At 40.4% G+C, this 15,492-nt stretch overlaps 1 protein-coding gene across 1 annotated transcript in view; it reads right to left on the bottom strand.

Annotated features, from left to right (window-relative positions):
• Positions 1-2,969, bottom strand: part of THEMIS (thymocyte selection associated) — a 70,792-nt gene extending 67,823 nt beyond the window's left edge. The window contains exon 1 of the mRNA XM_064708024.1: positions 2,864-2,969. Within this exon, the coding sequence (XP_064564094.1) occupies positions 2,864-2,954 (91 nt within the window). The 5' untranslated portion in view covers positions 2,955-2,969. The remainder of the gene's footprint in view (positions 1-2,863) is intronic.
• Positions 2,970-15,492: the final 12,523 nt, after the last annotated feature.

The raw sequence follows: 15,492 nt of genomic DNA on the forward strand, positions 1-15,492 counted from the left end.
ATAAAATCATTAGACCTAAGTGCAGTGTGTGGAAAATGCTACTTCCAATAGAGTAAATGGAGAGTTTCATCTCTACAGCACACAGAGCACCAGAGAAGAGCAGTGAATCAATTACACCGTGTTGTCTTATTATCAAGTATCTTGCTGTAGCCTTCTTTGGTTGGCTGCCACAGCTTTGAGGTGACAGCTCTAATGGATGTAATAGACCATCATTTACTCCATTAGCCATTCTATGTACCTGCCTATGCTATGTTAAGAAAACTTGCCCTTTTTGAGGGGGGTTCTGAAGGGGGAAATATACATTAATATTTACATATATAAAAATTCTTCCTATTTAGAATTCTTACACAGGAAAATTAAGTACCCCTGGTGATTGATAAGTTTCAAACGATCACGTGTAATGCTTTAATAATTGATCTTCTCCCTTACTATCTGCAGGTTGTGCTGAGAATGGTTACAGATTCCTATGAAGTCCCCTTCCACAAAAGCACTTAGCTGAGTGGGCTGCCTGTGTAGCCATTTGGGAGCTATTACAATCAGTGCACAAATGCTCAGATTTGGTCCCAGCAGCCAGAGCAATAAACCCACGTTCCCTGCCAACAGACCTGCCATTACCCACACCGTGATTGCTGGTGGACTGCATGGGGTCAGAGAGATCAAAAAGGTTGGTGCAGGGGCAGAGGGATCTGCCTGAGGAAGGACTAAAGAGTGGTTGTCCTAATGGACACTTGAAGTGCTCAAAGTGGCCCGTTCTCCTGTTTAGCAATATAACAGGAGTTACTCCAGACTCTCTTTGAAGTACTAGTCTTTCAACAGAAAATGTGACATAAATCATAATGCAATCACAGAACAATGTGTTCACCCCAGCTGCCAGGTACAGAAGGAAGGAAAATATTCAGGCAAGATCTGACACAGACAGAGAGCTCAGGGAAGAAGGGAGAGAAAGGGACTGAGGGCCTGGCCTGAGAAGACCTTTTGTAGCCCTAGATCCTGCAAACCTGTCAGGCACCAAGTGTCCTGAGCATCTCAATCTTCCTCTGAAACAGGGAAGAAGAGGAACACACAGAAGACTACTACAGGACATCAGTGTTCCTAGGTACTTGCAAGTATTTTTTTGGGATATGATGGCTGTGAGGGCAAGAAGCCAAGCAGAATAGATCAGTCTTGCTTGTTGTATAAACAAGAGACTCATGCATGGCTGTCGGTGCTGCAGCTGCTGCGCTGGGGGGACACGTATGAGAACAGCTGAGAAGCCACCAGGAGCAGAGGACAGGAAGAGGTAGTGTTGCTGAAGGCCAAAAAAGCACTGGAGCACTACAAGGGCTATCACTTTTTAGTGCTAATATTCTCAGGAGCCCATACCAACTCCTCCCAAGGCTAATCAACAGCTAATAGATTTCTCTTTCACATGTGAGGAATTGCTGCAGAGTGGTCTGTGTGCTTACTCACCAGTGTTTTTCTCCTCAGGAAAATTAAAGGGTTTAGACTGCATAGAGAATCACCAACTTAAATACTCTCGCTACAAAAATGTACTGGTATAAGTTTTACCATTCATGATCATTAGGATGCAGACTGCATGAACTCAGAAACCTGCAGACAGCTGGGCTACCATCATTTTATCATAGCATTTTGTATATATACATGTGTGTATATATGTATAGTTTAAAAGATAAAACTTGAACAGGCCACATAGCAAAGTTCAGAATAACAGTATTTTCAAAAGTTTCTTGTTATTTTAGCTGAGTTTATTTCCCAGAACACTTTTTCTATATATCAGTTATTATTCATAGGTAGTTTCCAGGGCAGCCAGGATGAGCAATCAGGAGCACATGGGCAGTACTCTACCATCACAAATTCAGTATGCCCTTTCCCATTTCCTTTCTGCCCAAAGAGGCTGTTGTCATGGAGGGAAAAATCACCTACTCTGGCCACAGCTGCTGATTGCCAAACAGGCTCTGGCCACCTCCTCTCTCCTTCTGTGGTGCAGCATGGAAATACTTAGATTGATGTAAAGATAGATGTTGTGGATCCCAAAGCGGGTGTTTGGCTGAAGCTGAAGCAGACTTCAGTTCATTTCACGAAACCCTTTCTGTTTTATCAGTTGAACCTGAGTTTTTCCCTCTCAGTGGCATGGAAGTAACTTTTTCTAGACTGATACATGGGCTTGACATGATATCTTCACTGTCATTGGACTAAGTCCATGCCCAAACCAAGAGCAGATTTTTCCCACTAATGCGAGTCTCTTCGACACAACCTTTCGAGTGTGCTTTGTGCACAAGCAGAGCACTAAAAACATCATAACAATAGATCTGCAGCAGGAAAACCCAGTAAAATATTACCCCTGTGCTTCTCCTGTCCAGCTCATACCAACTCCTTTGCATGGTTGCACACTTGAAGTGCCCCCCAAATACAGGATAGAATTTCAGGAAAATCTTATGGTCCTTCATGGTCACTTTCCAGACTCCCTGGTTCTTTATTTCTGAGACAGAAGAGACTTCTCCACAGCAACCCCAGAAGTCCAAGAGGAGTTAAATAAATTAACCTCTGTGAGGTGATTTGCAGTTGCTGGATTGATGGCTCTGTGTTAGTGCAAAGCAAATTCATGTCTTAGTCCAGTACTCTTTCCAGGATATGATAAGGACTAACTAGTTTCTTTTTCACTGCCAGTGAGAAGACCAAGTGCACGCTGCACCAAAGGCATTTCCAAAGCCTTTGATAAAACACTCAGCTGTGGGAAACTTCTAGGAGACAACTCCATGAGCATCCTTTCTATGCCTCCCCCCATTCTACACTCCAGTCTGAAGAGGGACCTGATGTCAAATACAGGCTTGTAAAGCCCTGCCAGAAAATATTTGATGCTCACCTTGACAATAGATGCCTGACTGGATTTGGAGGACCCTGGGAAGGGCTCTGAGGTCCAGAGAATGAATGAACTTCTGCAGGGTAGAGGCCATGGTCCGCAGCACTGCAGCATGTGGGTTTGGCACGTAAACACCAGTGAGAAGCTCTCAAGGCAGCAACACTCTCAGCCTGGTGCATGCTGTGCTCGGAAGCTCCACAGCAGAGGGGAGGAGTGGCATGGGGAGGAACTTCTGCTTCCTTCCCTCTGTGGCTGCTTCCTCCCATAGGTGCAGCTGGAGCAGGGTGAGGCAGCTGGTGGTCCCATCAGCTGGTTCTGGCACCCACATCCACCAAGGGTCTGTGCCAGGCTGGGAGATGTGGGAGGTTGCTGTGGGTACTGGGCTCCAAAGGGGAAAGGGAGATCTGGTACAAAATTTCATCAGTGATAGTTATTGACCCAGTGAAAAGAAGACACTGAACATCAGCCCTGCCTAGAGTGGGGAAAAAACCCCACAATCTGGGTGTGGTGGTGTTGTTTTGTTGTTTTTTGGGTTTTTTTCCCCCTCTTGGAACACAGCAAAATAGTTTGGTGTTTGTTCACTTCAAAACCACAAATAGCCCTTCAAGAACAGAGATGAAGCACTCTGCTGTCCTAAATATTTTATCTGGATTTAAGATGTACAAATAGAATACTAATTACTTCATCCTCTAAATGGACATTTAAATACAATATTGTTATGCAAAACAGGCAACATTTTCTTGTGCCACCAATGATTTGTGGGAATTTGATTTTGAGTTGCTTCAGCTGGAAAAGAATTTTAAGAGACAGTACCAGGTGAAAATCAGACTGCACTGGTGACAACCCCCAGCACTGATCCCAGCTCTGCCAATCTGAGCTTGATCAAGCACTGTTGTTTCAGTAGGACTCTTCTGAAGAACAAGGCCATAGTGAATGAGCAGCAGACTCAGATCATGAGGGAAATGGATGTAACTGCGATTTCATGTTTCTTTGCACTGCTCTCCTGTCTCCCTGAGGGGTCAGAAAAAGTAGAAAGCATGGCATTGTGACAAGACAGTGAGCAAGATAATCAACCATTTATTTTCAAAAAGCTTGCTAGCTTTATTTCCTCTGTATATAATTTTTGCAGGAGACACTATTATTCACATATTTAAAAGTTTTTACAATTAAAACTCTCAAATTCTTAAGGGGGATGCACTGGCTTTTAGGTGCTGGGCTACCTACAGAGTCTGAAAAGTTTGTTAACTTAGTCTTAACACATATTTTTCTAGAGGTTGTGAAGTGGGGAATCTCCAGGTGCAGAACTCACTATTGCTGGTCATTAGTGCTGCAGGTGCTGCAGGGAAGAGGAGTAACTGGGCTTTGAATGTAGGAGTAAAAGCCAACCTAGAGAACATGCACAGCCAACAACTCATCAACTATTTTAATACAATACATAATCTGCTCTCCCTCCCAAGGAAACATATTTGAAATTATGCAAATACAGTAATTTGATAGAGAGGTGGAGAAATTAGATGTATTCAGTGGTAATCAAAAGACCCATATGGTAAAAAGCTGGTTCTTACAAGCACAAAGCAGCGAAATGTGCGAGTGGTTTCAGTTATTTCAGTGGGACATCTTTGTATTTTTAAGATTTTGTGTGCAACTCTTGCAATTCAAGGCCAACTTTCTTGCTCCCAAGGCTGTCAGGTATTGCGCCAGCAGCTGGGCTTTACCTGTACAAATTGTTTTGATCAATGGATAAAGAGCCCCTAAGGCCATTTCTATAGTAGCTCAATTCACTTGTATTTGGCTCTTCACTTTAGTAAGACTGCCAGGAATAACGCCACAAAAGAACATTTAACATGGATGGCAAACGCACACAAATTAATAAATGTTTTTGAAATTGCTTGAATCCAGCAAAGTAAATGCACTAATAGACATGGATTTCACACAAGAAAAATTCAGAACAAAACCTGGTTTATGTTGCTGAATCCAGCAGCCCAACAGCAGAAGGCAACTGCAGCTCTGCTCCCATGGCCAACAAGCAGCATGAGTTTCCAATGGGCACAGACAGACAGACATATACAGAGCCCATACACATAAATACACTGCCAGACAAACCGCAGCAAGCCCCAATGGTCTCATCCTGTTCCCCTTTCTGTCTGATTGATGTATTAGTGGGAAATACACACATATGCATTTATGAAGTGGGGATCCCTCCAGCAGCTGAACTTAGGCCCAGTCCACCCAGTGGGCTCTGATCCTGCTGCCGCTGGGATGTGCAAGCAGCTCTGCAGGCTCAGAGCCTCTGTAAAGTGCCTGGGAATACCCTGGAAATATCTTTGGAGTTCCTCTATCCACTGTTATTCTTCTGTGCTTCTGTGTGAGTGTGTGCAGAAGCCAGCCTTCATCACATAACCTAACAAAATCAACCATCTTAGCTGCAAGGAAGGAACTAGAAATGCACCTGTTTGAAATTGCAATTTAAATCAGGAATGCTACCCACTGGTCATTTTTTTATCAGAAGAGTTCCCTCTTCTAACACAGAGACTGGTAAATGAGAGTCACTGACGTGTTCTTCCAAATGCAGGAGATTTTCCAGTTTGATACCTAAGGCCAAGTGCAAAAATAATTTGCTGTCTCCAAACCATCCTTGATCTCGGAGTGAGAGATCATCAGATTGTCATCATGGACTGCTGGTAACAAGGGATCCTTTGGGAAGGTGTTCATAATTGCAAACTAAATTCTTAAAAGGATATTGACTAAGAAAAATTGCTTTTGTTTTGTCCAAGTTTCAATTTTGAAGATTAGGACAAGCTGCTGAAAAAAATGTATGTATACTATACCGAGAGGAGGCAATGCCTGACCTCATTCTTCCCATACGAAAAGAACATGTTGAGATCACAAACCTCTCCTTACCCCTGCTTCAGTTCTAAGCTGTGACATTCTTCACAAAGAGCCTGCCAGGACCTCAGTGTTACCTCTGCCCTGTGGGAACCCGCAGGCACAGTCAGCTTGGCCACTCCATCCCCCACTGCCAGCGATGGGGTGAAGGTCAGGCTGCACGGCCAAACCCACAACATCCAAAGTGACCGTGAGTCCTCATGCAGCCACGGTGTTGGCAGCTCCAGCTGCTCTGGAAGGTGCATACAAACAGGGACCCATGTTTCCCCAGGTCGAAAAACCCTGCTTATTCCCCAAGGGGGTGGCCAAGGACCAGTGTAGAGGAATGGGACAGAAAAATTCAGAAGGATGGACGCATAGACAAAACACAGATGTCCGAAAGCTACATCCAGGAATATTTTTCTAGCTTGCTGGTGAGTTTAATTATTGTTTTCCAGAGAGTCAGTAAAATGTTCCAAAATGTTTCAAAAGAAAATAATTTCTAAACCTGTGAAGATTTGTATTATTTTTTGAACTCAGCCCATTTGTTAGATAAATGTGGCCATTTATTGAGCTGGTTAAAACTTTAAAATGGAAACTTTAAAACAATCCCGTAAATTTGAAACCAAGCATTATGTCTACAGGAATATATGCACCATTTGTTGAACTTATAAACATAAGGGAAATATGTTTGATATAGCTGACCGAACAGTAATTTCAAAGAGGAAAGTGCTTTAGAGAAACTCAGAACAGTCAGGACCTGGGAGACCGCGCGAGTGAGTGAGGTTCATACGGAATGGTGGCACTATCTTTTGAATCAAATTCAAGACACTGCAGGAAATTCAATACACTTGCATAGTTTTTTTCAGTGTAAGGTTGTCATGGTTTAGGAATTATATTCTTCAATTTAGTATTCCCAATAAAAAACCCCATGTGATGCTTCCCCTACCTGCTCTCCAGTTGGTGGTAAAAAAGACAAAGTTCTTAGGCTGAGATAAGAACAATATAGTGGAAACAACGAGATAAGAAAATGAACAGTAACAACAACAAAATTAATAATAAAAGTACACAAAAGAGAGAGTGATTCACATGTAAAAATTCTCACCACAGAGCCTGAGACAATAAACAATACCAGATGCCATGATTTTTTTTGACCAGAAGGAACCCCTTCTCCTTTGAAGCAGGGGTCCCTTTTGCCTTCCCCTGGAAATGATGTGAGGAATTACAGAAAGACCCCAGTGTCCTAGCCATGGCCCTTATTGGCTGCTTTAAAAAAATGAACCCTGTCCTGGCAAAAAACAGGAAAAAGGTGGACACTCCTCCTGTCATTACAATAGTCTGACTTTATAAAAAACAGAGTCAGACCAAGCTGTAAGGAATCCTTCCTGACACAGTTGCATTGAGCTGTGAAATAATCTCCCAAGGGAACAGTGGACTCCTGGAATGTTTAAGCCTTGAATAAATAAAGGACTCCATGATACCATCTAGAATAATTCTGACAAAGAAAGGGAGACAGGTCATCTATTTCTATGGGTAGTTAGCTATATTGTTACCCTTCATTTATAGGAATCTACTGTCTCAATACCTAAGTCAGGAGAACAGTATAATATTTAACTGTTCCAGAGGTGAACTGAGCATTAAAAGAAGCTGCAGAGAGTTTCAGGAGCTGTGGTCTTCCTCTGCTAACCCACAGTGCTTATGGTAAGATCAATCAGATTTCATGCAACCCACCCAAGAAGCTCAACACTGAACTGAGAGCTGTGCCCTGCCAATGGCCTGTGTGATGTAAGATGATGGTCTCAGCTTGAGCAAACTGTCCCCAACGTGAGAAAAAAATCTAATCTCTGCAATGGCACACATAGATTATTCACAGAGAGAGAGAGGCTGAATTGGCTGAAACATGAACTGTTGGAACCAACACAAGTTACAACATGATAGGTGGGTCTTTGTGTAAAAGCTTTTTCTGCCCCTTCAGTATGTATGGGTGGATAGGATTTATTGCCCAGTAAAGCCAAAGGCAATCAGCTCATAGCACTGAAATAATTCTATCCAAAGAAACCTAACTTTTTTGGCCTAACATTTAGCTTACTTATCCTCTAGCACCTGCAACAATTACTTCTAACTTTTCCTGAAAATCTAAAGCTCTCATTGTTCAGAATAATTCACTGACACCAGAAAGTTGTTTTTTCTTTTTTTTTTCTTTTTTTTCTTTTTTTTTTTTTAACATTCTTTCTTCCATTGACAGTGGCAGCTCACACTCCCCCTAAGATGAGTCAATTCGGGTAGAGGACTTTTCAAATCTGCAGAGGCAGATTTTGCTGAAAATTAAAATTAAGAGCCATGTTAAAAAGCAAGGATCATTACCCACAGAATTTTATACTGCTTTATCATCAGTTGAAGTCCACAGATAGAGATAAAATCTGCCTTTCTAAAAATGCAAGCCTCCTCTGCTCCAAGTTTTTGCACTTGGTATAAAAATTATTGTGATGAAAATCCTAACCCCTTCACAAAGCAGGTGGTCACCCTTGTGAATTGTGGTGGCTCCTGGCTCTAAAATCTTGGAACATTTTAGTGCCCTGTCATTTTATTTTGAGCTTTCCTTTACCTTTTCAGGAGCTACATTTTGGGTTCTTTGACATTTCCTTACAATTTAACAGAGAGATCTTAGACATGCTCTTCGTATGGAATTTAAATGGCTTAGCAGGTATGAACAAAAGGTTGTTAGTAAAAGCTCTTGAGCCCACCAGGTTTTTTGCCAATGTTTGACTCCAGTGAACAGTCTATTGAACAACCAGGATCCCCTGGTGGTTTCAAAAGAATTGAAGCACATGTACACACATTACATTGTGAAAAATAGTAAGGTTTTGGCTGACTTTTTTATGGACTGAACAACAATAACCTGTGGGTGTTTTCAACATTTTATTGAGCAATCCTGTACCTGCCAGAGTCAGAAAGATCTTTTCATTGATTTTAATAGAAGTTGGAGTATATTGTTAATAAGAAAGAGCTATGGCTTTCAGCTGGTTGTGGCTTCACTTGGAAGCACCTTGCTTATAACGGCGTTTCAAGTTACAGTCCTGCAAAAAATATTGACATGAAGTTCTACAAAGTTTCTTCAACAAAGAGTAATAGCTCTGTATACACCAGTAAATTATAGAAAATATATCTCCATAAATCTCTCCTCAGCTGTTGATGTGATAAGAATCGTGGTCTTAATGAATGCATTTGATGTGTTAGCACCATGTATGTATTGAACACTCAACCCCCTGAAAGGTTCCAGTGCTGCAAAGACAGACAGTTCTGCCAATGCTTTGTTCAACCACAGAGAAAAAAGACACTATTTGAGATTTCTAAGCTCTGTGCTTTGAGTATAGACCCAAAGCTAAAAATAGCCTTGAGACTACAGAGTCTCAAGAAAAAATTCTCCCATCTATTGATAGGTATTAATGCTACCTATCTTTATAAATCTATGAAGATGATTGATACTGAAGTGTTTCTAAAGCATTTTGAAGATAAAGCAGAATGCAAATGTTTAATACAGTAGGAGTCCCAGTACAAGGAAGCACCTGCCAAAATGAGCCATCCAGGTGATCCTCAGCCTGGGTTACCACTTTTTATTTGACAGCACAGAATATGAACTCACTCTTCCAATGGAAATATTTATTGATCTGTGCATGGCATCGTACTACAAAGTCTATTCAGGCAGGCTCAGTGTTCCAAGGGCTAAGAAGATATTGAATATATTTGAGTTCTATCTTCCATACTCAGTTTGGGAGTACTATTTTTCTTGAATGGACTCAGAGCAGAGAACTTTCAACACAACCAGGGCTACATGGAAAATCTGTGGCAAAGCCATATTCTTGAGTCCTGACCCCTAAAGCCCAGCCTCAACACCTAAACTGGGCAAATTTTATTATCTGTCTGGTTTCTATGGATTGTTGGTTTGTTTCGGTGTTTTTTTTTCTTGGTTTTTTTTTGTGGTTTTTTTTTTTTTTTTTTTTTTTTTTGGTGGGGAAAGAAAAATGATGTGAGGGACCTAAATAAAATGACATCCTACAGCTTTAGGAAAAAGATGAAGTAAAGATTTTGGCAGTAAAAATTACTTGAGATGTCTTCAAATTACAGAAAGTGTTTTGAAATATATTTGGCATATCTTCAATGCATTTTGACAGCTGGAAGCATGCTGAAGAAATTTTTGAATTAATTTCAAATATCACTCTCACCCTTTGTGATTTCTTGAGTGGAGTGGGCTGTAATTTATTTTTAAAGAGTCAGTGTAGGCTTCTAGATGCTGTTAAAGGAATCCAAAATAATCTTTTTGCACCCTGTCACTGTTCAAAGAAAAGGACACTGTATTAATTTAAATATATTTGTGAAAGATTGATTCCCCCAATGGAATTTACATAGCTACTTTCACTAATTATTTCTGAAGTTTCACCTATAAGCTGTCAATTTTCCACAGAAGGGAAGCAAAACAGTTTGACTTTTCCTGACAGCAAAGAGCTCTAATAGAACTATAATGAAAACTGGCATCTCACACTCCTTACCTCCCCAATGTCTATACTACCAGAAGAAAGAGCACTAATAATTCCTTTTTATGGGAGCACTAAAAACCGCAGTTTAGCCTAAACAGCCGGTTAAAGAAATCAACAAAACATTTCATTTAATAATGGTTACCTTCAATGTTTTTTCATCCTTAATATTTATCTTAAATTACAGACTTGTCTAACTTTCAAATTAATGATGAATTGGTGGCACTGAATGTATTTGCTCATTTTTATTGAAACTGAAGTACTAACTGTTATTTAAAAATGCAAACCCAAGCTTCCTTCCTTCCTTCCTTCCTTCCTGCCTTCCTGCCTTCCTGCCTTCCTGCCTTCCTGCCTTCCTTTTTTTCCCTTTTCTTTCTTTTCTTTCTTTTTTTTCCATTTTTTTTTCATCATTAGTGGTAGTCTTTCTTGAAAGTCCGCAGAAAGAGAGTCAGTCAAGCACTCAATTTTATTTGCCCAGTTTTAGAAACAGCTTTAGAAAGCTGAAGAACAAACTTAAATGTAATTACTTCCATTCTGTGTATGAAGTTGAATTTAAAAGGAAATTGTTTCTGCAGGAAAAATGTGTCTCTTTAAAGAATAAAGACTTCATATAAAATCCAGTCAACACTTGCCAACATATCAGTGAAATTGGTTATAATTTCCTACCTTTTCCAAGGCATTGATATTGCCTTTCTGCATGATATTTTAGTTGCCATTATAATTTACCATATGAAAACTCAGATGTATTTGCTGCCTCAGTGTTCTGCATCTATGCTCTTGTTCCAGGTGTCCTAGCTCTTTCTTAAGGAGAAGCAATATAAAGGTATCAGTGATTGATGGACTTCTTTCTTGTAGGCTTTTTTGGGTTTTCTTTTTGGTTTGTTTGTTTTCTTATTGTGTTGTTTGGGTTTTTTTATTTAATTAAATACACAGGCAAATTGAACATAAATAAAGGAATTTGGAAAAGTCTAAGAAGGCTGTAGGAAAACTAAATCTGACATAAAGAGTTTAAAGGTTCCTTTTATTTGAAGAGGCAGCCAGACTCTTGGGCTGGCACCTGCCAGAGTTTCAGCCTGTGGGAGAAGAGAGTGCCCAGGGAGTTCTCAGATTGTCCTCATGACTCCTTATCCCTAGGGATTGTGGACTGAAGGATGCATTTGGTCCAGCTGAGATGAGGTTTATTTTTCATTTCATCACAAGCACAGATTCAAGCTCTTTATTTCATGTTTGTGTCATATGTTTTTCTGTCTGCTTATCAACCATAAAGATTTTTTTTATTTTGGGGGAGGGTCTCAGTATAATTAAACAGAGACTAGTTTTTAAATTAATGCAGAATTCAGTACATTTGGTCATAAAAAAATCTGAGAGCACCACAAGCAATGTACATTTACTTCATAACAAACAAACATAAGCATCCCCTTCTTTTTCTCTTCCAGTCCTGTTTCTCCCTCTCCAAGAGCAGAATGCTATTTTTTCTGCCCTTCCTGGTATTATTAACATAAATAGGGTTGTCACCAAAACCCCTCTAATTGTCCCAGTGGTGGCACAGGTTCCATCCTCTACCTCACCCAGGGGATGGCTGCTGGCCAACACCTTTTCCAGTCCTACAGAGTCACCATTCTTGTGGCAGCCCATGACAAGCTGTCACACACACTGTGAGATGCTAAGCCTTCATGAGGGACTCATTTGGGAAAACTGCTGGAATACAAATGTGTTTCCTTATCAAATTGGTCAATAAACCTGTCTTCCCTTCCTCCTCCTGGGGAAGAGGAAAGAGCACAGGCATTCTTCTCCAAAACAATCTATAAAAAGACTTTTTTTTCTTGAAGAACACATAGGTAGCATTTATTTATTTAATTTAATTTTATTTTATTTAATTTTATTTTATTTTATTTTATTTTATTTTATTTTAGTGTATATTTTAAGCCTATCCTATTAAAATATCCAGTCCAGAAGGTTCTCCATGTGACGGTCGACCAAGTTAAATAAATCTCATTACTTCTCATGTAAAATGATAACTTACTGGGTAATACACACTACATCCATTTGTTCTTGTTGGCAGCTTTGCTTTGCAGTATGAAACATATGTTCTGATGCAGCCAAGGCCCTTTCACCTTGCCCTTCTCCACAAACTTCATGTAAATTATCTAAGATTTCAAATGGTCTGTAAGGAAACATCCTGGGGCTCTCATTTTGGAGCATAAGTCCTTCTGCCAGCCTTTCATCTTGATTTCAGTTTGTTGCATGTACATTTATTTGACATCCAAGAACATTTCTGACCCCTGGGCATCTCCTTCAATGTGTTCCTAGCACATGTTCTCCTAGATGAAGCATACAGAACAGCAGTTGGACCCTGCTCGTGTCCTCCTTTCTTTCCTTCTCCACACTGCCAGAGACCCCTGAGCCAGGGGATGATGAGAGCCTGTGGAGCACTGCAGTATCCTGGACCTTTTGGTGCTGAGTATCATGTGAGATTTAACGCACAGCCAACCTGAATAGGTAGATACATTTTGAAAAATTAAAGCCTGCGTCTCCCTCCACATCTCTCTGAGCAAAGTATCTGTAAGTGTTGTACAATTATGTCAGCAAGTTGTTTCAGGCTTGCCAAGGCTAGAGGATGAAATCTACAAAGTCATCCAACTAAAGTCCATTTTAAAAACAATATATTTTGGTAATTTATTTTTCTGAATTCTGCTCTCTGCTCACCCACAAAATCCACCTATGCAATATGGCTGAAGATGAGCTTGCCAGGGAAGATTTAATGTATCATATGAAAGAAGGTATTTTAAAAAGGGGGAAAAACATCCAATCCAAAAACTTAAACTCTTCCTAGAAGAGAAAATAACAGGAAATCAAAGTAAGCAGAGTTACAGCAAAAAAAACCCTGAAAAACACCAAACCAAGCTGACCCAAACTGAACCAAACCGAACCAAACCAAAACAAACCAAAGCAAACCAAACCAAAAAACCATAACAAAGCCCAAAACAAGGCAGCCTCAAGTTTGAAAAAAATAATGCTAAAGAAAATTTGCTGATTTTGGTTTTAACACAGAGCTGAGGATGCTTCCTAAATCTAGCAGGTAACCAGAGTCCCTTGCCCATCCAAGCCTGCCCTGTGATAGGCACTTATCCTGAGCTATTCCCTGGGGCCGTCCTCTCTCCTGGCTTGGACAGGAGCAAAAAGAGCAATCACCTCAAAAGATGCTTGTAACTTGGGGTGCATCACCCCATTTTGGGCAGTGTTTCCCAGAATATTGTATTTTTAAATACTAAAATAAATTTGAATACAAAAATGTTATTTTTTGTCCCCAGACTGTGTATTCTAACCCAGCCCATGGCAAAGAGATAGGAGCATGAGCCTCAGCTTCCATGTGGACTCCAGCAACAGTACTGTTGTGGAAAGGTGGGTGTGGGAAAGTTATTTTTGCCATGCCCCTTTGACTAGTTAATTTTAAAGTTTTCTTTAAAAATAACTTCACAGTAGCACATTTCAGGAGCTGCCATGACAGAAAGTCAGTTGCACAATACATGCTGGAGTACGTGCATCCAGATATTTCTGTTTCCTTTGCCTTAAGACCTCGGATCTTCTGTGGAGTTAACCAGCCTGCCCCCATACATTGCTGGGTGAATCTTTTTTTAAATTAAACACACCTAAATATATCACTTACCCAAGTTCTTCCTGCTTTGTTTCATGCTGTTTTAAGGTCTCCACTGACCTTTAAACACTTGGAGACACCTCTAAAGAATTGGAAGGGAGCAGACTTTTTCACCTTCTCCCCACCCAAGAGAAGCACTGGAAGGAACAACAGATCAGCTGGAGCTGTTTCACTTTGGAATTAAGTCACTGTCATCCTGATTAAAACACTCAGCGGATTTTGAATCTCAACCAGCAAGAAGCTTGATTTCAGAGATGCCAGCTGACCTCAGATGAAAGTGGGAGTTGCTGGTTCAGCTATTTAGAGTAAATTTTGCACTATCTGATGAAATTGTTTCTGCTGAAAAGTTGGAATGTGTTACAGAGATAATACCATGTTCCATCCATGCTTGCTTCACTTCAGCCTGTGCTGAGTGAAAAAACATCAGTGACAAGAATTAAAAGAAATCAAAACAAAACAACAAAATTGAGCAACATATACAATGTCCTGTTTCTAGATCCTGGACAATTTACAAAAGCCACTGGAAGAAGAGGAAAAATGATCAGGTAAGAGCATAAAATCTAGTTGGAGAAGCACATGGGCTTGAAAAGAGTATGTGTCTTCCTTAAACATTTGTGTGTCTGTGACAAGTTCAGAATTGGCACCTCCTGGCAAAGTCAAAGTAAGGAGCAAGATCAGGACACCGTGGTACTGTGAGGGGTCTTTGCATGACCCTGCAGGTGTGTTACTCAAAGTCCTAAAAGTGAAGGTGAGGCAAGTCCAGACTTGCATGTGTATATCAACAAAATAATTGTCACATTCTAGTCTCTGTTTTTCCTAGGATTATCTGATAATTGAATTTTTATTTTGCCATGCTGGACTGTAAACTCAGACCAACTTGCAGGGCATGTGCTCCTCCCCAATCCAATTTTTGTAATTTTTCCCAAATGCAAAATCCTGTAGGATTCTGAAGGTATTAATTTATCAAGTCAGCTTCTGTTTTCAGGACACTCAGAATTCTCACTCTGAAATCTTCCTTTACTGTGGCTCCCTGGAGGACACAGTAAGCACCTGCCTCTCAGAGTGCCCTCCCAAAAAATGCTCTCCCCCATCAACCTCCATTTCTGAAATTGCTTGTCTTAGTAAAAATTTTTTTCTTCTAAGAACTGAAAATTTTATATTTATATAAAATTGTGCAAAACAAAACAAAAAAAAAAAAAAACCAAAAAAAAACAAGCATCAAAAAGAAGCCTTCAGTGTAGCATTTGGCTGTCACTTAGCAGTGAGGTAGGGGCTGCTGTCACCCCCTTGGGAAATCTCACCTGAGTAATAACTTCCTGTCACATTTGCTTTACTTCTCATTTCTTGTTTGTCCTCAGAACCAAGATGAATGGCCATGTTCAATGTTGCAGCACTGTTCCCCTTTCCTTGATAGGCATCAACCAATATGGTATCACAAAAATTGCATCTTGAGGTCTTCAAGGCAGACTCCAGAAATGTAATGGAGTTCATAGGCCATCAAATGAGGCATGTGACCAGATCCTCACGTTTCCTGCCTGTGCTAAGCCACATTTAGTGGCATTATTATTTTTTTTGATATT

Source organism: Zonotrichia leucophrys, chromosome 3 (genome assembly GCF_028769735.1).
Source record: "Zonotrichia leucophrys gambelii isolate GWCS_2022_RI chromosome 3, RI_Zleu_2.0, whole genome shotgun sequence".
In the NCBI taxonomy this organism is placed as follows: domain Eukaryota; kingdom Metazoa; phylum Chordata; class Aves; order Passeriformes; family Passerellidae; genus Zonotrichia; species Zonotrichia leucophrys.